Below are 26,068 nucleotides of genomic sequence, written 5' to 3' on the forward strand. Positions count from 1 at the left end.
ATAAAAACAAATTTGTGTGAAAATGTTTAAAGCGTCAGCAACACCGCCATCTGTCAAAGCACTATCTCGTGCAGTGGTTCTTAACCTTTACTGGTTAAGTTGACGCCGAGGAGGGGGGAAGAGGCGCCTCGCCCCCCACCCATGTGGAGTGATGTCACCCGCTAATTATTATGAATGGAGGGGGGTGTCCATTTGGAGGACGTCACATCTAGATTTGAAGCTTTCGTGACTGCAAGGATCCATACTCTTTGGTTCTATTGGGTAAAGTCACGTAGGTAAAAAAAACTCTCACGGTGGTGCTAATGTATTTTTGATGCTATTTGCGAGCTTGCACAGCTTTACATTGTATGCTAATTCCTTTGTCAAGGCGTCTTTTCTGTTTACCCACTCACAGCTTAAAGGAGGCGACCTGCGCTTGACTTTTTCACTCCAACGCTGTCCTCTGGACAGGTTGGTCCCTTCACCTGATGAAGGCCACTTGTGTTGTGGCCGAAACGTGATTTTTTTTTACCTACGTGACTTTACCGAATAGAACCAAAGAGTAAGGACGTCACCTGTTCATGATTATTAATGTGGGGGCTGTTCGATGTGGAGTGACGTCACCTGCTCATGATTATTAATGAGGGGGTGCTCCACGTGGAGTGACGTCCCCACTCATGATTATTAATGAGAGGGGGTGGGGGGTCCATGTGGAGGACGTAACCAGTTAATGATTATTAATGAGGGGGGCTGGCCGACGTGGAGTGACGTCACGCGCGGGACGCACAGACATTCTTGGCTCATAGTAGTAAATAAATACATCGGTTTGATGCACCAAACTAGTTATACTTCTTATTCTTAGTTCTTTCGGTAAAGTCACGTTGAAGGGAAACAATAAAATAATAAAATATATATAACAATGAAAATTCTCACGACGTTTCGACCATAACACAAACGGTCGTCATCAGGTGTGTCGGTTAAATAAATACACCGTTTAAAAATAAATAAATTTATGCAAACCGACACACCTGATGACGACCGTTTGTGTTATGGTCGAAACGTGAGAATTTTTATTGTTATATATATATTTTATTGTTTCCCTTCAACGTGACTTTACCGAAAGAACTAAGAATATGAATTACTGCAGTCACGAAAGCTTTAAATCAAAATGTAGTTATACTTATGTTCCCGTGCTTAATTTGTATTCCGATCATTTGCCTACTGAAGAAATGTGGTCATGTTTTGCACCCCCAGAAAGGGCATCTCGCACCCCTTAGGGGGTGCGTGCACCCCAGGATAAGCACCACTGTTCTAATTGTCTCACCGGGTAGAACTGTCTTACATATATTAGTGCAATATTACTGAAGGGCGATCCATCCTACAGACATCGTACGTTCCCCACCCATCATCATTTCCGTGTTGGCCACATATCTCGACCAGTGACGTGCGGTGAGGTCAATGGCTGGGGAGGCGCTGGCTCGTATTAGAGCCAGATTTACACACTGAGGGGGGCGTGGCCTCACTGCGGGGGCGTGATCTCACTGAAGGGGGCGTGTCTGACACGCCCCCCTCAGTGAGGCAGATGTGATAGCTGCCTCCCCTGGTGCTTTTTCATTGCAGTTTCATGACGAGACCAGCGAGCCTATATATCTGTATACACATACGTGAAATAAGTTACCTGGAGTATGGAAGGCGAGGGCATGAAATGAAGGGGTCTACAAACATTACATTGGTGACACACTGAGATAGTAACAGGCACGCGCTTATTGCCCCTGCACCATCCAGTTACTGAGGGGTTGCGCAATCAGAGGGGAGGCTGAGCTCGTCGCTGCCTCACCTCTCGTCTCTTCCAGTATTTGCAGCAGAGCTCCGCAAATTTGGCGGTTTTGACGATAAAAATGATTGGAATCGTACAGAAATAACATTTATAGCACAGATCAGTGGAAAAATCTTAATATTTATTTTATTTAATTATTCTATTTTTTTTTACTTTTTGTAACAGCTATTTTCATTGGAGTATGACAGGTGAGGCTCTGCCTCCCCTGCCTCCCCTGACCGCACGTCCCTGAACTCGATCCTCGCCAGACACCAATCGCTTCTGGCTGACGATTGAAGTGTCATGCAGGATGTACCGGTGGTGAAAGGGCACAGAGGTTTACTGCGATATCCCCTCGTTATTCACGAACTTGCAGTCTGCGATGTTGGCTGTCCGCGAATCGCATCTGGAACTATACATGCCTGCAATCGAGAGAGAAAGTGATGCGAGATAATGTGATGATAGATTAAGCTTATGTATTTATTTATTTAAGGTAGTGTGTCAAAAAATATAGGTTTTCCTAGGCCAATATCCGCGAAATTTGCTATGCACGAGCATCTCCGGAACGTATCGCTCGCGAATAATGAGGGAATACTGCACTTTGCATGTTATATCAGGCAGTGCACTGCACTCCTTGCGATGAACGTTTTGGTCAACCGTTTATTGAGCATAGTCACGGATTCTGCGTAGATAATATTGAATGAAACCCCAAAATTCCAGTCAGAATGAGCCCGAAGAGCACATTCAATGGCAACGTTTACCCAAGTAAATGAGGAAGAGGCCAAATCATCGTCCTCTTCAATACTCTAATCTAGATTTGAAGTTTTCGTGACTGCAGGGATCCATACTCTTTGGTTCTTTTGGTAAAGTCACGTAGGTATAAAATATATACTTGTAATTCTTTGGGGCAATATTATTGCTGTATGTGATGGGATGGGGGGTTATCCTACAATCTAATAACGTAACTGAATTCTCTTTACGTCTTCATTTAAAAGTAATTAATTTTGTCTCGCCATGAGACAATACTCGGGTTAAGGTAAGTCGTAGCCGATTCATGATTTTCGTCCGCTCGTCATCCATCATTAACTCAACCAAAACTTTTTCGACCAATATTTTCGTCACTTAATTTCATTCACAATTACGTGAGACTATGGGCATGGAAAAGCAGGCCAAATACCTCCTCTGGAAGGGGCTCTGTAGCGAACTCTCAGTCCAGCTAGCCAGGGTTTTACTGTGCAGCTCGAATAACCTTACCGGGTGTGCGTTTTCATTTAAACTACAGTCGTTAATACAGGGTGCTTCAAAAAAATATTAACACTTTCATGGGACTATCTTTTAGATGAATAATACGCTCCAAAGCCCGGAGGCAGCAGCACATTTCTTTTCGATTTAAAGCTTTCGTGACTGCAAGGATTCATCTTCTTTGGTTCTTTCGGTAAAGTCACGTAGAATGAGAATAAAATAATAAATTGATAAAATAAAATAACACAATAATATTCTCACGACGTTTCGGCCACAACACAAGCGTGATGAAGGCCGCTTGTGTTGTGGCCGATACGTCGCGAGAATATTATTGTGTTATTTTATTTTATCAATTTATTATTTTATTCTCATTCTACGTGACTTTACCGAAAGAACCAAAGAAGATGAGCACATTTCTTGTGATATTCTCAGACGTGTTAGAACATTTTTTAAGCACCCTGGGTGTCTCGGCGTATCCACGCTCTTGTGTTTGGTGGGTAGTCCCAACCAAGGCCAACAACACAGTAAGACACTTCTGAAATTCGTGGTCCGCCAGGAAGTGTCTAACTGTGTTGTTGGCTTGACTGGATGTGCTTCACATAATGTTTTTTTCAAGTTTGTTGAATTCTCGTCTCTCATCTTTTTTGTTGCATTTACCTCCGTGATTTGTTCTTGACACCTGATGAAGATCGCTTGCGTTGTGATCGAAACGTCGTGATTGTTTTTTTGTTTTAATATAATTTTATTGTATTTCTACATAAGTGACTTTACCGAAAAAAACCAATGAGTAATTTTATGCAGTCACGAAAGCTTTAATACTTTATTAGTCCCAACCAAGTTGAATGATTTTCCTCCACTCATAGTTTTCGTTACCTCAACAACAACAACAACAAACACTCCACCACTTCATTGACGAATATATTCATCACTAATTTCACGAACAAACGTGAACACTGCTTTTTTAATGGTTAAGAGCGTGGGAGAGTGGGGCCAACGTTTGTCCTTACTCTTTGGTTATTTCGGTAAAGTCACGTAGGTAAAAAAATAAATAAAACAGAATTGAAAACAACTCAATTAAATCACGACGTTTCGCAGACAACACACAAGCTTCCTTCATCCGAAACGTCGTGATTTAATTTAGTTGTTTTCAATTTTGTTTATTTTATTTATTTTTTATACCTACGTGACTTTACCGAAATAACCAAAGAGTATGGATCCTTGCAGTCAAGAAAACTTCAAATCTAGAATTAACGTTTGTCCTCTTCATGAGAAGGACGGAGCTTCCTCTCGGCAGCGAGTGGTGGCCCTTCCACCAACGGTGTGCGTGAGCGAGTACATTACAGGGCTGCGCCTTCGCCTTGCCGTCTTCGTGAATCTGCTGTTGATGGAGAGCAACGTCAGTAATTTTGACTTTGTAGAGGTAGTTGAATAACCAGTTGTGTCGGGAGTCTCTTACCTATTATAGTAACAACAACATGAATCGTGACACATGCCTCAATAACACTGCCTTATAAGGCGAACGTGTCTTCATTGTTATCATAAGCAGCTGCAATGTATGTACGTCGAGATTCTTTTGCACCGTACGTAGCCAACCGTTCTAATCGCGGGGGAAGGACAACAGACTAAGCACAAAAAGCAGTTCTATAGAAATTAGTTTACAATCTAAGATGAGTTCATAGTGCTGAAGCTCCCAGTGGCTTCCGGCTGTCGGAAGGAAGAGCGTTCTAGATGGCCGCAGAAGCTGTTGGTGATGATGATGTTGGTATGTTTGTATGTTTAACTTCTTTAGCACCGTACGTAGACAGCCGTGCTAATCAGAGGTGCGGGGGAAGGACAACAAACTAAAGACAAATATCAGATCTAAAGAAATGTTAATCTAGACGATGTTTTAAAAGCGAATAGCTCCCAGTGGCTTCCTAATATCGGAAAGGAGAACGTTCCAAACGGCCGCAGAGGCGCATCTGAAAGCGCCGCGCGATGATGATGATGATGACGATGATGACGACGATAATGATGATGATCACGACAATAATGATGGTGATGACGATGATGACGACGATGATGATGGTGATGATGACGATAATGATGGTAACGATGATGATGATGACGACGATGATGACGACGATGATGATGATGATGACGATGGTGACGATGATGACGACGATGATGATGGTGATGATGACGATGATGATGACGACGATTGTGATGATGATGGCGATGATGACGATGATGATGACGATGATGACGACGATGATGATGGTGATGATGACGACGATTATGGTGATGATGACGACGATGATGATGGTGATGATGACGACGATGATGATGATGATGACGACGGTCATGATGGTGATGATGACGATGATGATGATGGTGATGATGACGATGATGGTGATGATGATGACGACGATAATGATGACGATGATGATGACGATGATGACGACGATGATGATAACGATGATGACGACGATGATACTGGTGATGATGACGACGATGATGATGGTGATGATGAGGATGATGATGGTGATGACGACGATGATGATGGTGATGATGACGATGATGACGATGATGGTGATGATGACGACGATGATACTGGTGATGATGACGACGATGATGATGATGGTGATGATGACGATGATGATGATGACGACGATGATGATGGTGATGATGACGACGATTATGGTGATGATGACGATGATGATGACGACGATGATGATGATGGTGATGATGGTGATGATGACGTTGATGGTGATGATGATGATGGCGATGATGACGATGATGATGGCGATGATGACGATGATGATAGTGATGATGACGACGATGATGATGATGATGACGATGATGACGATGATGGTGATGATGACGATGATGACGACGATGATGACGATGATGACGACGATGATACTGGTGATGATGACGACAATGATGATGGTGATGATGACGACGATGATGATAGTGATGATGACGACGATGATGATGGTGATGATGACGATAATGATTACGATGATGGCGATGATGATGACGATGATGATGACGATGATGGTGATGACGATGATGATGACGGTGATGATGACGGTGATGATGATGACGACGATGATGACGACGGTGATGCTTTGACCACCACCGTCTTTGTTCGATAGCTGAGCCCAAAAGCCGCTGCTGTTGCGAGAACGAACCGGAGTTCGCGTGGTTGATGGGTGCATGCTCCTTCGACGAGAACAGCGAGGTATTGTGGTGGTGCATCTGTGGCAAGCACTTTGTGTGTAATGAATGCGACCTTATACAATGGGGGGGGCGGGGGGGGTGTGAGTGGAGAGGGGGAGAGTCTGTGCCTTATCCTTAGCTAATGTTCGTCAATAACGCTTCCTTAAAAGAACGATCACCCATTTCCCCTGGGACTTTCGGTAAAGTCACGTAGATAGGTTAAACGAAAATAACAAACAAAAACCTACGAAGCTTCGATCACAACACGAACAATCGTGTTGTGATCGAAGGGGAGGGGGAGGAGGAGGGGGTGGAGGAGGTGGAGGAGGAGGAAGGAGGGGGAAGGATGGGGTGGGGAGGAAGGAGGGGGATGGAGGGGGAGGAGGGAGGATAGGGGTGGGGGAAGGAGGGAGGATAGGGGTGGAGGAAGGGGGGGAGGAAGGAGGGGGAAGGATGGGGGGGGGGGAGGATGAGGGTGGGAGGGGCTAAGGAGGGGGGCTAGCAAGGCCCCTCCCCCGCTGTCTGTACACGCGGAAGCTGAGAGGCGGCCCATCCGCTTCGAGGAAGTCGGCAGTCGGAGAGCGCCGCTCGCGGGCCACCATCGCCCGGTCCGCGCCGCGGTTCCAGCCGCTCCTCCCTTCATCTTCCCTTCATCCTCCCTCTTCCTCCTGCTCCTTCCTCCGATGGTTCTCGTGCCCACGGAGGCTGAGAGTCAAACACAGGTACGCAAGCAGCAGCAGCAATAGCAGAAACAGTTCAGGCGAGAGCGACGTTTCGTTATCACGCCACCTTTAGAACACTCCGGGTGTAGGCACATCTCCGGCACCCACCCACCCACCCCGTCTCCACCACCCGATCTAGAATCGTGGGGGGCTTTTTGTTCTCAACACGCTCGGACTATTGGGGGGGGTGCTGTTTGTGTGTTTACGGTCGAGGTGCAATCCCTTTGGATTGCCGGCGGTGGTCGCGGGCTCAGTGCGGACTGCAGCTGGCCCGCATATTTACGTGCGGTGCCTTTCATCCATCCACGGCAGGGGCGGGGAAGCTTTTTTTATATCTGCCAAGGGCCATTTGGATATTTATAAAACGTCGTTCGCGGTGCCATGCAAAATTATCAACGTACAAATTAGCCTTGTTATAATCGGTCAAACATTTAATTAACTCGCCTCCCTAATGCGACGGGCTGGAACTGCTTATCTTTGGCGAGGCGTGTGATGGTGTTAGCTGGTATTGATGATGTTAGCTGGTATTGACGATGTTAGCTGGTATTGATGATGTTAGCTGGTATTGATGATGTTAGCTGGTATTGACGATGTTAGCTGGTATTGATGATGTTAGCTGGTATTGATGATGTTAGCTGGTATTGACGATGTTAGCTGGCTATTGACGATGTTAGCTGGTATTGATGATGTTAGCTGGTATTGATGTTAGCTGGTAATGATGTTAGCTGCTATTGACGATGTTAGCTGGTATTGACGATGTTAGCTGGTATTGATGATGTTAGCTGGTATTGATGATGTTAGCTGGTATTGATGATGTTAGCTGGTATTGATGATGTTAGCTGGTATTGATGATGTTAGCTGGTATTGACGATGTTAGTTGGTATTGATGATGTTAGCTGGTATTGATGATGTTAGCTGGTATTGACGATGTTAGCTGGTATTGACGATGTTAGCTGGTATTGACGATGTTAGCTGGTATTGACGATGTTAGCTGGTGTTGACGATGTTAGCTGGTATTGACGATGTTAGCTGGTATTGACGATGTTAGCTGGTATTGACGATGTTAGCTGGTATTGACGATATTAGCTGGTATTGACGATGTTAGCTGGTATTGATGATGTTAGCTGGTATTGATGATGTTAGCTGGTATTGATGATGTTAGCTGGTATTGACGATGTTAGCTGGTATTGATGATGTTAGCTGGTATTGATGATGTTAGCTAGTATTGATGATGTTAGCTGGTATTGATGATGTTAGCTGGTATTGACGATGTTAGCTGGTATTGACGATGTTAGCTGGTATTGATGATGTTAGCTGGTATTGATGATGTTAGCTGGTATTGACGATGTTAGCAGGTATTGATGATGTTAGCTGGTATTGATGATGTTAGCTGGTATTGATGATGTTAGCTGGTATTGATGATGTTAGCAGGTATTGATGATGTTAGCTGGTATTGATGATGTTAGCTGGTATTGATGATGTTAGCCGGCTATTGATGATGTTAGCTGGTATTGATGATGTTAGCTGGTATTGACGATGTTAGCTGGCTATTGACGATGTTAGCTGGCTATTGACGATGTTAGCTGGTATTGATGATGTTAGCTGGTATTGATGATGTTAGCTGGTATTGATGATGTTAGCTGGTATTGACGATGTTAGCTGGTATTGGTGATGTTAGCTGGTATTGACGATGTTAGCTGGTATTGATGATGTTAGCTGGTATTGACGATGTTAGCTGGTATTGGTGATGTTAGCTGGTATTGATGATGTTAGCTGGTATTGATGATGTTAGCTGGTATTGATGATGTTAGCTAGTATTGATGATGTTAGCTGGTATTGATGTTAGCTGGTATTGATGATGTTAGCTGGTATTGACGATGTTAGCTGGTATTGATGATGTTAGCTAGTATTGACGATGTTAGCTGGTATTGATGATGTTAGCCGGCTATTGATGATGGTAGCTGGTATTGATGATGTTAGCTGGTATTGATGATGCTAGCTGGTATTGATGATGCTAGCTGGTATTGACGATGTTAGCTGGTATTGGTGATGTTAGCTAGTATTGATGATGTTAGCTGGCTATTGACGATGTTAGCTGGTATTGATGATGTTAGCTGGTATTGATTATGTTAGCTGCTATTGATGATGTTAGCTGCTATTGATGATGTTAGCTAGTATTGACGATGTTAGCTGGTATTGATGTTAGCTGGTATTGACGATGTTAGCTGGTATTGATGATGTTAGCTGGTATTGACGATGTTAGCTGGTATTGCCGATGTTAGCTGCTATTGATGATGTTAGCTGGTATTGACGATGTTAGCTGGTATTGATGATGTTAGCTGGTATTGATGATGTTAGCTGGTATTGGTGATGTTAGCTGGTATTGACGATGTTAGCTTGTATTGATGATGTTAGCTAGTATTGATGATGTTAGCTAGTATTGACGATGTTAGCTGGTATTGACGATGTTAGCTGGTGTTGATGATGTTAGCTAGTATTGACGATGTTAGCTGGTATTGACGATGTTAACTGGTATTGATGATGTTAGCTGCTATTGATGATGTTAGCTGGTATTGACGATGTTAGCTGGTATTGACGATGTTAGCTGGTATTGACGATGTTTGCTGGTATTGACGATGTTAGCTGGTATTGACGATGTTAGCTCGCTATTGATGATGTTAGCTGGTATTGACGATATTAGCTGGTATTGACGATGTTAGCTGGTATTGACGATGTTAGCTGGTATTGATTATGTTAGCTTGTATTGATGATGTTAGCTGGTATTGGTGATGTTAGCTGGTATTGACGATGTTAGCTTGTATTGATGATGTTAGCTGGTATTGATGATGTTAGCTAGCTATTGACGATGTTAGCTGGTATTGATGATGTTAGCTGGTATTGACGATGTTAGCTGGCTATTGACGATGTTAGCTGGTATTGACGATGTTAGCTGGTATTGATGATGTTAGCTGGTATTGACGATGTTAGCTGATATTGATGATGTTAGCTGGCTATTGACGATGTTAGCTTGTATTGATGTTAGCTGGTATTGACGATGTTAGCTGGTATTGACGATGTTAGCTGGTATTGACGATGTTAGCTGGTATTGACAATGTTAGCTGGTATTGATTATGTTAGCTGGTATTGATGATGTTAGCTGGTATTGACGATGTTAGCTGGTATTGATGATGTTAGCTAGTATTGATGATGTTAGCTGGTATTGACGATGTTAGCTGGTATTGATGATGTTACCTAGTATTGACGATGTTAGCTGGCTATTGACGATGTTAGCTGGTATTGATGATGTTAGCTGGTATTGACGATGTTAGCTGGTATTGATGATGTTAGCTGGTATTGATGATGTTAGCTGGTATTGATGATGTTAGCTGGTATTGATGATGTTAGCTGGTATTGATGTTAGCTGGTATTGATGATGTTAGCTGCTATTGACGATGTTAGCTGGTATTGACGATGTTAGCTGGTATTGATGATGTTAGCTGGCTATTGACGATGTTAGCTGGTATTGATGATGTTAGCTGGTATTGATGATGTTAGCTGGTATTGACGATGTTAGCTGGTATTGACGATGTTAGCTGGTATTGATGATAGTTAGTTGGTATTGATGATGTTAGCTGGTATTGATGATGTTAGTTGGTATTGACGATGTTAGCTGGTATTGATGATGTTAGCTGGTATTGACGATGTTAGCTGGTATTGATGATGTTAGCTGGTGTTGATGATGTTAGCTGGTATTGACGATGTTAGCTGGTATTGACGATGTTAGCTGGTATTGATGATGTTAGCTGGTATTGATGATGTTAGCTGGTATTGACGATGTTAGCTGATATTGACGATGTTAGCTGGTATTGACGATGTTAGCTGGTATTGACGATGTTAGCTGGTATTGACGATGTTAGCTGGTATTGACGATGTTAGCTGGTATTGATGATGTTAGCTGGTATTGACGATGTTAGCTGGTATTGATGTTAGCTGGTATTGATGTTAGCTGGTATTGATGTTAGCTGGTATTGATGATGTTAGCTGGTATTGACGATGTTAGCTGGTATTGATGATTTTAGCTGGTATTGACGATGTTAGCTGGTATTGATGATGTTAGCTAGTATTGATGTTAGCTGGTATTGATGATGTTAGCTGGTATTGATGATGTTAGCTGGTATTGATGATGTTAGCTGGTATTGACGATGTTAGCTGGTATTGACGATGTTAGCTGGTATTGATGATGTTAGCTGGTATTGATGATGTTAGCTAGTATTGATGATGTTAGCTGGTATTGATGATGTTAGCTGGTATTGACGATGTTAGCTGGTATTGACGATGTTAGCTGGTATTGATGATGTTAGCTAGTATTGACGATGTTAGCTGGTATTGATGATGTTAGCCGGCTATTGACGATGTTAGCTAGTATTGACGATGTTAGCTGGTATTGATGATGTTAGCTGGTATTGACGATATTAGCTGGTATTGACGATGTTAGCTGGTATTGACGATGTTAGCTGGTATTGATGATGTTAGCTGGTATTGATGATGTTAGCTGGTATTGATGATGTTAGCTGGTATTGATGATGTTAGCCGGCTATTGACGATGTTGCTGCTACTCGCAACTGCTTTTTCCAGATTTGCTCTCCTAGATTTGTTGAGTTTCGAGTCCCGCCTGCGGGTTGCCTTGGCAGGGCCAGAGACCCAAATGATTTCGTGGGGGCCTCATACGGCCCGCGGGCCTCATACGGCCCCCCACCCCTGATCCAAGGGGACGCTCTCTACCCAGGGGGGGTTGTTACACAATGAGGGTAGCTAAAGAGCGATGAGGTGAATAATGGGGGGGGGGGGGGACGGGGGGGTGGTACGGAGAGGGAGGTGAGTGGATATGGGGCATTACGGCGGGGGGGGGGGGGCTGTAGGGAAGGAATGGGGGGCCAGGGGGGAGAGAGATTTGGGGGGGGGGGGTCTTGAGTGAGGAGCGGAGACTCGACAGGTAGCAGGGTGCGTCTCGCTGCTTGACGTGGAGGGAAGTTTGTTCCAGTGGGGAATAAGGAGCGGAGACGGTGGGACTGTGCACAAAGAGACGGGATGGGTGTGGGGGGGTAGTGGGGAGAGATTGAGAGCGTGGCGGGGCGGGAATGGAGGGGGGGGGGGCACGGAACGAGACGGGGGAAGCGAGGTAAGGTTAGGGGACAAGGGCCGTGAAGAGATTTAAATAGCAGCGTGAGGAGCTTGAATAGACATCGGTAGGCTAAATATCAAGGCTGGATTATGGGCCGGGCCTGTGCGGCCAGTACCCCGGGGGCCTCGGACTGCCAGGGGGCCTCCCTCCAAGCCTCAAGATTTCCGAAGGAAGTTGAACGCCAGGGCCCTCAGTGCGCACAGCACAAGCTGACCCCCAGACCCCTGGGTGTTTAAAGAGTGAGCTGACCTCTAGGGCCCCCCAGACCCCTGGGTGTTTAAAGAGTGAGCTGACCACTAGGGCCCCCCAGACCCCTCGGTGTTTAAAGAGTGAGCTGAACACTAGGGCCCCCCAGACCCCTGGGTGTTTAAAGAGTGAGCTGACCACTAGGGCCCCCCAGACCCCTGGGTGTTTAAAGAGTGAGCTGACCACTAGGGCCCCCCAGACCCCTGGGTGTTTAAAGAGTGAGCTGACCACTAGGGCCCCCCAGGCCCCTGGGTGTTTAAAGAGTGAGCTGACCACTAGGGCCCCCCAGACCCCTGGGTGTTTAAAGAGTGAGCTGACCCCCAGACCCCTGGGTGTTTAAAGAGTGAGCTGACCACTAGGGCCCCCCAGACCCCTGGGTGTTTAAAGAGTGAGCTGACCCCCAGACCCCTGGGTGTTTAAAGAGTGAGCTGACCACTAGGGCCCCCCAGACCCCTGGGTGTTTAAAGAGTGAGCTGACCACTAGGGCCCCCCAGACCCCTGGGTGTTTAAAGAGTGAGCTGAACACTAGGGCCCCCCAGACCCCTGGGTGTTTAAAGAGTGAGCTGATCACTAGGGCCCCCCAGACCCCTGGGTGTTTAAAGAGTGAGCTGAACACTAGGGCCCCCCAGACCCCTGGGTGTTTAAAGAGTGAGCTGAACACTAGGGCCCCCCAGACCCCTGGGTGTTTAAAGAGTGAGCTGACCACTAGGGCCCCCCAGAACCCTCGGTGTTTAAAGAGTGAGCTGACCACTAGGGCCCCCCAGAACCCTCGGTGTTTAAAGAGTGAGCTGATCACTAGGGCCCCCCAGACCCCTGGGTGTTTAAAGAGTGAGCTGAACACTAGGGCCCCCCAGACCCCTGGGTGTTTAAAGAGTGAGCTGACCACTAGGGCCCCCCAGACCCCTCGGTGTTTAAAGAGTGAGCTGACCACTAGGGCCCCCCAGACCCCTGGGTGTTTAAAGAGTAAGCTGATCACTAGGGCCCCCCAGACCCCTTGGTGCACACACACAGCGCATGCTGAAAACGAGAGCCTCTCGGAGAGTGCAGTGCTTCTGTACAACTGAGCCACTGGTTGGCACGCTACAATACGCTGTGATACGATATTCACCAACAAGTCAGTTCATTCTGCATAACAGGACAGTTTGAAGGGCGTCATATTATGGCAAGCCATTCGTTATTTGACTTACCGTAACTAGCTATCCATTTATTTTAGCTAGCTGCCCAATTTCCCTAGTTAGCTGCCCATATGATTCAGCTTGTTAACAGAAATTTCAATCGCTAGCTGTCATTTTTGCCAGCTAGCTGCGCTTACAACCAACTTAGCTGCACTAAAAATCCAGCTAGTGAGACTGAGCGCTCGTCGTTTGTTGAGAACTTCTGATAGTAATAATGATGACGGCAGCACTTGTAAGCTGTGAGGAAGGAACTAGCACTATTTCAGTTTCAGTAATGTTGTCATTCCCCCAGAGCCATTCTTTGAAAGCAAACCCTCAACAGCTAATGGTATACAAGAACCATCATTTCCACCTCAGGAGCAGTTGGGCAGTTTACAATAATCAAATCAGCAACCAAGCCATTCCTGGTGCTATGCGGTCACTAACCCTGCATTATGGCAAAGCATTTCCAGTGACATCGTTAGGTCAGTACTTATTGAAAGAGGAGCAGTCCCCCTTCCAAAACCACGGTGAAAACTACCCAGCTTCAGTCCGAGATAGAGCGCTTGGTGGAAAGACTAGAAGTTTCAACAATGAACTTCTGAACTGTATATTGCGAAATGGGCAAACGGTTTCAAGACAGTGGCTACTGTACTCACCCTCTTAAGGTTGTGTGTTACTGTTTTGCATGCACAAACTGTTATCCAGCAAGATCGATGTTTTTAGTCAGGGGTTTAGTGACAGGAAGCACTCTGAAAGAATAGGGGAACGCAAAAAGAGTGCAGAACACAGATCATGCATGCTTGCCTTGCACCGGCGGACAAAGGGCAGTGCTATAGATGCAGATCTCATGCAGCAACTTGATGAGGAACGTAAATACTGGAGGGACATTTTGAAAAGACTTTAGCAGTGATCAAGTTCTTGGTTGAAAGAGGACTTGCGTTTAGGGGAGATGTGTCTACCCATAACGGTAATTTCCTTGGCATCCTAGAATGCTATCACAATTTGACCCATTCTTAGCTGAACATATTAAAACGTTTGGCGGAAAAGGAAAAGGCACGGTGTCCTATTTGTCATCGGCAATATGTGAAGAACTCGTTGAGCCAATGGGTCAAAAAACACTCCAAACAATAGCAGATGAGTTTCGGGATGCCAAATATGTTTCAATAATTGTTGACTCCACCCCAGACCTGTTACATGTTGACCAATTGACGTTCATATTCCGGTTTGTTAACAGCAGCAGGAATGTGGTGGAACGATTCCTGATGTCATAGTGGAAAAGGTAAAGGCACTCTCCACTGCATATCGATCAGACCTGGACATGAACTTTGCCAACGAACTCATCCAATTCAAGTCGTTCATGTCTGACTCTGAGGGTGAGAAGTGCCCAACTAAATTGCCTGAGACGTTGCAGGCACTTAATCTGCTGTCAGTGTTCCCCACTGTTTTCGTGGCACTTGGGATTTTTCTAACTTTGCCAGTGGCAAACTGCCAGGGTGAGCGGACATTTTCCCTTTTAGGCAGAATTAAAAATGAGCTGCAGAGCAGCATGTGCCAAACACGTCTCAGCTCATTGTCACTTATGTCAATAGATTCAGACCTTGACGATCTAGTGGATGATTTTGCGAGGAGGAAGGCAAGAAAGACACCAATATAGGAAAGCGGGCAGGGAGGGGTCTCTAAAAGACACGTGCCCAGGGGCCTCACGGGACCATGATCCGGCCCTGCCGGTAGTAGACGGGGGGGGGGGGGGCAGGCCTGGGGAATTTCCATAGGAAAGGGGGGCGGAGGTGCCGGCGGTGCTATGTTGGTAGATGAAACGTGAAGACGCATTTTGGATCTGTTGTAGTGGAATGAATGTGTTATGGCTGGGAGACCGAGTTAGGGGGGAGAGAATTACGGCAGTCCAACCGAGGGAAGATGAGCGAGTGTATTTAGTCGTTCGGCGGTGGGCTGTGGGATGGGAGGGCGAATTTTGGGAATGGTGACAAAAGGTGGAAACAATGGGGGCGGCGGGCGATGGCGGAGATGTTGAGAGGCGAGGGTACAGGGAGGGAGGATTCGAATAGGACGCCAAGGTTGTGGGCAGAGAGGGGGACCAAGGGGTTCAGCGAGATGGGGTGGGAAGGTGGTGGGGGTGTGGGTGGGTGGGTGGAGGGGAAAAAGCAGCGGGGTGGGGGGAATAAAGAGAAACCTGGGTTGGTTTCAGAGGGGTTGATGGCAAGGAGGAGGGTGTGGCGACATCCGAGGCTGAAGGGCGGCTAGGTGCGGGCTGACGACGCGAGAGAGGTCCCGGAGTGAAGGCGGGGAAGAAGATCTGGAGAAGTTAAAAGGAGGAGGCGGTGAGTGTCTCGAGAGGGGGAGGGGGGTGTAGAGAGGAGAAAGAGAAGAGAAGGGGGCCCAGGACAGAGGTTTGGGGAAACATCTCCTGTGACGGGTGGTGGGAGGAGGAGTGCAGGAGGAGTGATTGACGGAGACCGAGGATGAGTGTGAGATGATGTGATTGGTGCCAGGATAAAGCGGTGCTGGAAATCCGGCTTGCCTCCGTATTCTTGTACGGGGAAGTTGTGTTTTCGGGTCCTTACAGCAGTTTCAGTACGGGCAACATTTTTGTTGCCCGTATTTTCATAGCTGTCCAGTAAGGGTGCACGGGTCGGAACTTTGACAACAACAAACAGTACAAAATCACGATAGGAGTGCAAAGTGCAGGAAAGGTAAGCACATCACTAAACAAATATGTACAAATAAAACGAAACAATTTTTGTTATTTTATCAGGTAAAGCCCACGGAGTTATTATCTTCTTTCACAGAAGCGACCTGGCCACAAATGACAGCTCAACGAAGTGGCTTAACACGTGGAAACTTATAGCAGCCACTATAATCTAAGCGCGTGTTTCTCAAAGTGCAGGGTTTATGCCCCCTGTCTACCTGCAACACCGCATCTCCCTCCAATCCTGGGGCACATTCTGTAGCACTTCGATCCACGGCAAGGGCAAGACTTGTCCAGCTCTATGACACCCCCCCACCCCCGTACCGCTCCCATTCTGCTGTAACGTTCACCGATGGCTTCCTCTATCGCAGGCGACATTGGCATGTGTAATATGGATTGGGGTAGGCGCCGGACTCAAGACTCACGGCAGTGGTGGATTGTTACGATGCTATTGTCACAATGCTGCATTGATACGCAGTGTCATTATTATTGTCACTGCTGTACTGTTAGGGCTATTATGGTCTCTAGCACTTCTAGTCCTTATTGCAGTGCTGTGATTCATTATCACTACAGCATTAATATTATAGGCAGCTAATTCGTCAATAACACTGTGGCCATAAAAGGAAACGGGCAAACTCTGGACCGGGTTTTAGAAGTTCAGGGTCTCATCAGCAGTCAGGCTTTGATTCAATCTCACTGCAGGTCACCTAGCCAAATGGTTATAGGTAAAGGATACCTCTCTCTGTCTGGTCGATGTGGGTCGTAGTTATGGGGCCGTTTTCTCGTGTTGAGCAAACGCTGCCCCCAGAATGCTGTGTGGCTGATGAGATGTGTAAAAAAAACTTGTATATGTGTTCTGTAGAAAGATGGATCATGTTCTAGATGCTTCTTGTCCTGCTTATTTAAATTGTTTAATGTAGGCGATACAAATTCCTGCAAAGTCGTTACTTTTGGACCAATCTTAAACAACAACAACAAGTATACAAAAATAAGAATCGGTTTTGACCCTTCCTGGCAATAAAACAGGCGTCAAGATACTCTTTGGGTCTTTCGGTAAAGTCACGTAGATAGATAGAAAAATAAAAAAATATAAAAAAATCACGACGTTTCGATCGCAACACAAGTAGTCGTCTTCAGGTGAAAAAAAATGTTCAAACAACAAATAGAAACCTTTTGTGAGGAATCGGGCCCGCATTAACCACACGCTTGAACGCCGTGCGGCGCGTTACAAGTTGAAAATGATTGTCATCGGGTTCACGGTTAAAAGTGCCCCGTGCTCGGGCCATTATTTCGTTCGAGCTATTTGTCGGCACCCCCCCCCCCCTTCACGGCGTCTCTGTTGGCGACTTGAGCGAGCGACCGTGAACGGCGGTCGTGTTTCCGGCTTGAGTCGCCGTGGTTACAGGTGTCGGGGATGCCCGCGGCGTAGCGTCATAGTAAATGTGTACAGGTCCGGTCGTTTATGTACCGGGGCGTGTGTTAAAAGGAGGTTCATAGCTCATCGGATTCCTCCGGTCTAAGTAAAGATGCTGATTGATTTTGAAGTCCAGCGCCTAACCGATATACTTTGAACCAGAGTAAACCCTACTTTAACGGTACACAATCAATTGCACAGGCATGCGTGTAGACTAGTGTGTGCAGGATGTCAGTTGCGTAGAGCAGGGTTGCGTTTATAATTTTTTAGTTTTTTTAAGAAGCTGCCAGCACGAGCGAAAGGTCAGACGTGGGGTCGACAGCAGCATGCGGGCGCAACCCCCGTAAGCGTGTGGCGAGAGCTTTACCCCACGCAAACTGCTAAAACCTACGAAGTAGTACGACGCCTCCTGTCTACAGGCATCAAACCCCCGGTGACTCCGTGTGGGTGACTTATCGCACAAGTGCCCCATTATTGCATTGGGAAACAATTGCATTCCCCGCCCCTGCGCGGAATAATGCGCGGCGAGACGCTGCATGGACGCATTAGCGCGCCAGTTCTTCGACAACTGCTTTTTGTGTTTAGTTTAGTTTGTCGTCCTTCCCTGCCCCCCGCACCTCCGATTTAGCACGGTTGGCTACGTACGGTGCGGAGGAATTTCAACGCACGCGCGCGCACAACGTACCATCGCGTCGCATCGCCCTGCCACTCCCTCCCCTCGCGCAGACAGCCATGGAGGACGATAGAGGTGGCGGCGGCGGCGGCGGCAGTAACACCGGCGAGCCCGGTGGCCAGGGGGACAGCATCCTGTCGTTTAAGGACGAGACCAAGAAGGTGCTCGAGATGTTCCTGCGTCGCAGCCTGAGCGCGCCCGAGGAGACGGCGGTCGGTCGCGTCGGTGGCTGCTACCACTCGGATTACAACCACCGGCACCAACGGCGCCATCACCGGCGGCAGGGCAATGGCTCCGTCGTCAAAAGAGGTGGGCGGCGCCAGCGGCGTGTGCGCTCTCCGATCGCCACCGGTTACGGTAACCCAGCTGTGCTGTTTCTGGCTTGCGGGAGAAGTCCCGGAGGATAGGACTGTCGATAAACTTTTTGCATTTGGTCGTCGCGTTCAAACTTGTTGTTCCCGCCGTTTTAGGACCGTGAGGCGGAAGTATGGTGCGAGTGGGAGTGAGGCCGTGCTTTGTGGCTCTTCCCACGGTTGTCATTATTATTTTATTCTTAAAAGGCCATCCTGAGTGCGATCATCTTTTGACTACACCAGTTGCTAAGGAGCCGAATTCGGAAATAAACGACAGGGTGTACATACGCGTGTTGAACTTCTTTTGCGTCGTACATAGCCAACCGTTGCTTAATGGGAGGATAAAGTTTGACTTGAAAGTGGACGTCGCTTTTGCGCTCGCTGGTCCACGTTTGTGTTTTCCATGGTGCGGGTTTATTGGGTTTGCAAGTCCAGCTTTGTGGGTTCGTGGCCTAGGTTTATGGGTTCATAGTCCGAGTGTCAGGATTCTCAGTCCGGTGTCTGCAGCGTCTAGGGTGCGTTCATGGTGCAGCGTGTGCCGTTCGACCCTGTGTTCATGTGAAGTGCACCATGAACACCCGTCTGATTTAAGGAATGTGCTGCGGTTTTGAAAATCGGGATAAATATGCATTTAATGTTTTGTACCCTGGACACTTCTTACTGGTTTGTCCATCTCAAAATTGTCTTGATGTAATAACGTCCTGTGCTCCCTAACGAATTGTATTGTGAAGAGCGCTATATTAAAGAGAAGTATTGATCGTTCGGTTGATACTGGGAAGGTTTAAATGTCTCTGTGCGAGGCTCATACCACAAACGTCCTTTTATATGAGAAATTGTGAATAGAGGCAGACCCCGATTTACGGACACCCAACTTAGGAAACCGGCCTTCCATGAAATATATATTTTTCAACATTGACTTAAAACGCGAACTCGCACTTGCAAAACTGAACCGTGGAACTATTTTGTTCAGCGGAGCAATCCTCCGCGAGGTGTAGTGAGTCGGCCCTGCCCTGGGATTGAGTGTTTGTGTGTGTGTGTGTATACACAATCAGTCCAGGACACGGTGGACGTCGAGCGGAAAGACGAATTCTACGAGAAGGTGGCGCGGCAGCTGGAGCGTTTGGCAAATCAGCATCAGCTGCGCACAGCACAGTCTCACGACGTGGACTCCTGGGTGTCGCCCGATGGGGTGCCCAGACCCCTGCCAGGAACTCCCATCGAGGGGTGGAGGATCACGCCTGAGCCTGGCCCATCGCCGGGCGAGCCACTCGCACACACGCGAGTGGAACGTGTCGCGAAGCCCACCCCATCGCCGGACAGGACGCTGTCACACGCGTCGGCGAAGGATGGCAGCAGGGTGCCGAGGAAGGACCACAAAGTACCTGCCGGTCAGTGTCTGGTGTTGCTTTCACCCGCGTGTGTGTATTTTTAACTTCTTTCGCAACGTACGTAGCCAACCGTGCTAATCGGAGGTGCAGGGAAGGACAACAAACTGAACAAAAAAAGCAGTTCTAAAGAAATACGTTTTTAATCCAGTTTTAAAAGTGCACAGCTCCAGTTGCTTCCGAATACCGGAAGGAAGAACGTTCCAGACGTCCTCGGAGGCGCGTCTGAAAGCGTGCGATGCAGTGACCGTCTGTTTTCGACGGCTTAACCAAAAGCCGCCGGCTGTGAGGATGACCGGAGTTCGTGGTGATGATGGTTTCTGCTCCTTGTCGAGATCGGCAAGGCATCGTGGTTCGTTTGTGGCAAGCGTTTTGTGTGTGTGTGTGCAACGAGCGTGACCTTGTAAGTGCGACCTAATCGGTTGTGACCGGCGAATGCGACGACGACGTTGCAGGCACCAATAGCGGGTCCATGACGAGCTCGGCGCATCGCGATTGCGTGGAGGTGGACCCCGATTGGATGGAGACGCACGAGAGGATCAACAATGCCGAGGAGAAAAAGCACGGATTCAAAACGCGATTCAAAAAGCTCATCCGGTTCGTGGTGGGGCAGGGGTGGGGGTGGGGGGGGTCAATAGTTGACGGTTGTCTGGGAGGGTCAGGAGTTCGGAGGTCGCCAGAGCGAATTGTTTGGGCGCCGCGAGATGGGCTTTGTAACGTTTTAATGATTGCGATCGATCGTTACGCTCGCGTGTTAGAGTTTGTTAAGGCGTGCGCATCGTATAACTGTTCATCGATTCCAACGAAGGTCGAAAGTGTGAATGCGCTTGCCCTGTCAATCCGTCGAAGATAACCCACATAAAGACGATCCAGTGTGAACAAAGTTTGAAAAAAAAAGCTGTCTTGCTATTTAGAAAAACCCGGTAGATTTGACTAAAAGATTTCCCTGAATATCCTGACTACGGAAATCCAACGATAATTTCAAGATTCACCTTTGCCAGACAATACGAGCACACCTCCCCCCCCCCCCCCCGCTATCCTGTTGCGATGATGTCACCAGGCGTATGACAGCTGGTCGTCATCTCGTCATGCTGTTCCAAGTATATTTTTGAGTTTGCATGTCTCTCTCTCTCTCTCCCCGTGTTCGCATGGATTTTTAATCTCTGGGCCCTCCTGTTTTTTCCCACCATATTTAGAACATGCATTGAGATTATTTAGATTATCTTGATGCTTTAAATGTCTAAACGATTGGGGGCCACTTTGTTGAGCTTTCATATGTGGCCATCTGTGAACGAGAGCTTCACAGCTCATCGGATTCCTCCAGTATGAGTAATTGTTATGATTGCGATTCTGTAGCAGTCGCTGCTGATTGTTAAACCCTTGCGAGGACTACGGAAAGGGATCCGCGCATGTGTGGGAAAGCGCTGCGGAAACCCAACGCTCGCGCACGATTGCCTTGCTTGAAGGTTTTTTTTGCTCGTGTCATCAAAGCCCTCAGGTGCGACGCTCGCATATCATTCGCATGCCGCTTGAAGTTAATTTAGAGTCCATAGATTCTTATGCGCGCGCAATTTTTGGCGGACGCAGAAGCGAGAGCAAAGAAGTCACGTTGGCGAATTTGAATTCATACGTTGGGCCACCACGATAATTACGACGGTGCTCTTGACTTGGTGACGGTGGTAACAGTTGTGCCGTTGATGGTGATCGTGCCCATTATAGTTACGAAGTTCGGTAACAATCATGCGTGGCGAAACAATGCGACCAAAAATATAAAGGGTCTGTAGAGTCAATGCACCATTTGGATGACAGTTTTCCAACAGTAACTGTTTAAGCAAGGCAAGCTTTGCAGTGTATTTACCTTCGATGAGTATCGCCAGCGGGTTGTCACACGCTTAGTACAACAGCCGTCTCTTGTTGATCGTGTCCCGTTGGCACGAGCCTTGGCGAACGCGACGGCGTTCGATCGGACGAAGGTGGCAGTTTTCGCTCGTGTCCTCCCGTAGCTGGGAAAGTATCAAGCACGGCAAGAAGAAGAGGAAGAAGAAGAAGGAGGAGGAGGAGGAATCGGCGGACATGATGGTGACGCAGGGTTGGTCCGACCGTGACGAGGAGATGCTGAGGGGTCGGGCTCACCGGGGGGGGGTGCCCCTCGGCGAGGCGGAGGACGAGGCGGAGGACGAGGCGGAAGAGGAGGAGCGGAGGAGGAGTCCGCCACAGCCTGCCACGCCGCAGCTGCCCGTGAGCGGCACCGGCACCGTCGGTCACAGCGGCAAAACCAAGTGGCGAGGGTGAGGCTCGAGAGATCTCTGCCGGACATCTGCGACGGAGCACTTCGCAGCTCATTGGGATTCCTCCGGGCTATAAAGACTAATTCTGAATTCGGTGATCAAGGGGGCAAAGGCTGGAGTTGAGTAGCGGTTATTGTCCGAGTCTATGTTGCTGTATTGAATGCTGCCACCACGGTGGAGTGGTTGGCACGCTGGACTTGCAGTACGGAGGTTCGTCGGTTCAATCTCCCGGTGTGGCAGGTGGAACGACACACACCTGTAATCCGGCACTGTGGAGGCAGCGAGAGTTGGTGGATCGCAGAACAAACCCTCATCCTGCCTAGGATTTTATAGAGGGCTTTCGTCAAAGCCTTTTACAAGAATGAAAAAATACTACATTAGTCTTGGCTGATGGGGAAAAGGGATTGGGTTTGAGCTTCGGGGGGAGGTTGATGAGAGAGAAAGCGAGGGGCGAGGTTTAGGAGGCTGAAGGTGGAGGATGGTTGAGGTTTTAAAGATGGGGACAGGAAGCAGTAGAGGGATACGCTATTAAAAAAAGATGAGTCTTAAGGGAGGAACGAAAACTGGTGAGTGAAGTTGCCTGTTTTGATGTGAAGTGGAAGTTTATGCCAAATGGAGGGGAGCCAAGGAGGGAAAAGTAGCGGAAACGTGACTGAGCACGGGGGGTGGGCTGGGGACGCGTAGTGAGGGATAACAGATCGTGAACGCAGGGGCCAAGATGGGACGTAATAAGAAATAAGAGACGCGAGATAGGGTTGGGGCAAAATGTCGCTAAGTCTTTTCCGGTGGGCGTCTAGGAGCCAACAGCTCCCTGGATCAGCGGGAGATGGCGGTGTAGCAAGTGGACCAAATTGCCATTCTGCGTCAATTGGGTCCACTGTGCTCGAGGGTTTTTTTCGGGCTCCTCCGGTTTCCTCCCACGTGCACAATAAACAGCTCATCCATTCGTTTAACTTCTGCGACTGCAATAGAGGTTTTTGGGTTAGATCGCGTAAACGTAAATGTGTCGTTAAACCCGTCACCACCCGACACAGCCAACTAGTAAGGGTTGTCACGTAAACAGAACATGGCCAATTCGTCCGAGTACAGCACACCGGTGTGTTGGAGAACCAAGCCACAACATTTACACAATCTGAGTATGACGATTCGCCAGTAATTACAACTAGCTTAATCAGATTTGTGGAGATTTTCGATGTTGTTATCCACTTATTCGTCTGTTCAGAAGCAGAGTGGATCTCATCCGTTCCTCCTTTAAAAGAGTGAAGGCAGCAGCGGCGGCTGCTGGGTGTTTACGACGTGGGTCGATGGTTTGGCATTCGTGGCCGCAACACTCGCAGGCCGCCGAATCTTTGACGGCGCCAGTGCCATGAGGTGGCCGCGTCAGCCACGCGGCCCGGTTCCCCGATTCGGTTGATAGTCGTTTCGATGGGGGCCGGGGGCCTGCGGAGTTGGAACGAGAGGCGGAGGTGGTCACGCGCGCCGTGCAAAACTTTTCACAGGATCGGATTCTTCTCAATGAGAAGGAAATCCAAAGCGGCCGTTGCCTCGGGCGAGCCCGCCCCGACGTCCCCTCGGCCGTCCACGCTGCCGCTTAAGAACATCTTCCGGCCCAGCAAGAAGAAGGGGCAAAGCGCTGGTAAAGGGCACACCTCCCACCCACCCCCCCCCCCCCCCCCCCCCGTGTCTCTTGTCAAAATACTCTTCCGAAGAGATAGCTGCTCGACCCGAGCTATAAATCCTCTGACACTTGTACCGTCTTTGTATATTGTTCGGCTTTTGGCGTTCTCTGTGGTCTGGCACTGGCTGATGAGACTAGGCCCTAAAGAAGGCTGTTGTCTCTGGTGTAGGCCAATCAGTTTCAAAGACTATGCCCATAGTCTTATATGTTGTTCCCATGTTTTGCCACAAGTGCGTGTGGTTAATGCCGACTTGCTGCCGGGCAATGGGTTTCTCTTTGGTGATTGAACACCTTGACGCCTCTTGTCTTATTGCCAGGAAGGATGACGCCTATTATTTTTTTCATCATTTTGATACTGCCAAAAAATGCCCATAGATAAACCGCTGATACACTTTATCATTTATCTGTGCGTGTGTATATATATGTGTGTGTGTTTTTATCTCCACTCCCACAAGCCCCAGTTGGTGATGGGGCAGTTGTGGAGAGAGTGGAAAGCTTTCCATACCTGGGCAATGTGCTCATGACCGGCTCCATTTTGACAGCAGAGGTCTAACTCCGAGTCAGTCGAGCGGCATTATATTTTCATCGGCTGCGTAACGCTGTGTGGAAGCTCCCTGGTCTGTCGCTCCACACGAAGCTTCGGGTCTTCTTGGCCACGGTCATGCCCTCCTCTATGCTTGCGAAACGTGGACCCCCCCTAATGGAACATCTTCACCGGTTAGAAATAATAAGGCTGACCGGCCAACGATCCATCCTGGGTTTAACCAGGCTGGATTGTGTGAGGAGCTCACAAATCCTTGAAAGATCTGGACAAAGTCTCATCAGTGAGCTCCTCCGGCAGGCAAAGCTGCATTGACTGGGTAATGTAGCCCGCATGCCTAACCACATGCCTTAAAAAGCTTTTGTTCGGCCAGATAGAGGGGGCTAAATGGGCGCAGCACGGGCTAGAGAAGAGATGGAGTGATGTGGTACAGGAGGACGTGGAGCTGAGTGGACTTGCCGATGACCGGTACCAGCAGTGTCAAGATCGGCCTCTTTGGAGGACGCTACTGAGCAGTTGGAGGCAGTCGCCCTCCAGCAACAACGTAGGGCAGAGGAGCGACGCTCACAACAACGAACGGAGCGCCGGGCGGCTAAGACACAGAAAGTTGGCACAGTGGAGGGCACAGGTGGTGCATCGGCCTGTCCATCTCAGTCATCTCAGTCAGTCGAACCATGCCACCTGGGTCTGTCCCGTGACCTGGCAAAGGGCAACACTTCACGTGGCCTCATCGTGCATATAGCCTGGCACAAGCGCCGTGCTGACGTCCCCGCCACTTGGTGGCGAATGGAAGTTGTTGTGTATATCTGTGTGTGTATATAGAACACACAAACCACCACGATAAGGTTATGATCCTTCGGTGGGGTATATACGTATCTGATGCGTGTGTGTTTATCTGTGTGCGCGCAATCAGCCCAGGAAACGGTTGACATCGAGAAGCCCGAAATCGACGAGAAAGTGACGCGGCAGCTGGAGCGTCTGGCAAACGAGCTGTACACGGCACAGTCCCGGCACCTAGAATCCGGTGGGGTGCCCGGACACCCGCCGGGCACTCCCGTCGAGGAGCGGAGGAGCACGCTCGATCCTGGCCCACAGCTCTCCGGCCCCGTACGCATCGTGGGGGGAGCCTCCGACCAAACAATCCAGGGGGAATTGCGGTACGGCGACCGCACGCTCGTGCAGTCCGTCGAGGATCCCAGACAGTCGCAGGGCAGGACGCTGTCGCGCGCGTTGGCGAGTGATTGTGGCAAGGTGTCAAAGACGGACCACAAAGCAGCTGCCGGTCAGTGCCCGGTGTTGTGTGTGTGCGCGGTGGTGTGTGTGTGTGTGTGCGCGGTGTTGCTGTGTGTGTGTGCGGTGGTGTGTGTGTGTGTGTGTGCGCGGTGTTGCTGTGTGTGTGTGTGTGTGGTGTTGCTGTGTGTGTGTGTGTGCGGTGTTGCGGTGTGTGGTGTGTGTGTGTGTGCGGTGTTGCTGTGTGTGTG

The 26,068-nt window shown here is 48.4% G+C and overlaps 1 protein-coding gene across 1 annotated transcript in view; it reads left to right on the top strand.

Moving 5' to 3' along the window:
- Positions 1-6,752: 6,752 nt before the first annotated feature.
- Positions 6,753-26,068, top strand: part of BCL2L14 (BCL2 like 14) — a 36,054-nt gene continuing 16,738 nt past the window's right edge. The window contains exons 1-7 of the mRNA XM_032958035.2: positions 6,753-6,963; positions 18,396-18,651; positions 19,748-20,083; positions 20,536-20,677; positions 22,084-22,368; positions 23,868-24,004; positions 25,501-25,869. Of these exons, the coding sequence (XP_032813926.1) occupies positions 6,925-6,963; positions 18,396-18,651; positions 19,748-20,083; positions 20,536-20,677; positions 22,084-22,368; positions 23,868-24,004; positions 25,501-25,869 (1,564 nt within the window). The 5' untranslated portion in view covers positions 6,753-6,924. The remainder of the gene's footprint in view (positions 6,964-18,395; positions 18,652-19,747; positions 20,084-20,535; positions 20,678-22,083; positions 22,369-23,867; positions 24,005-25,500; positions 25,870-26,068) is intronic.

Source organism: Petromyzon marinus, chromosome 21 (genome assembly GCF_048934315.1).
Source record: "Petromyzon marinus isolate PM22_M1 ecotype Great Lakes invasive population chromosome 21, UKy_Petmar_22M1.pri1.0, whole genome shotgun sequence".
In the NCBI taxonomy this organism is placed as follows: Eukaryota; Metazoa; Chordata; class Hyperoartia; order Petromyzontiformes; family Petromyzontidae; genus Petromyzon; species Petromyzon marinus.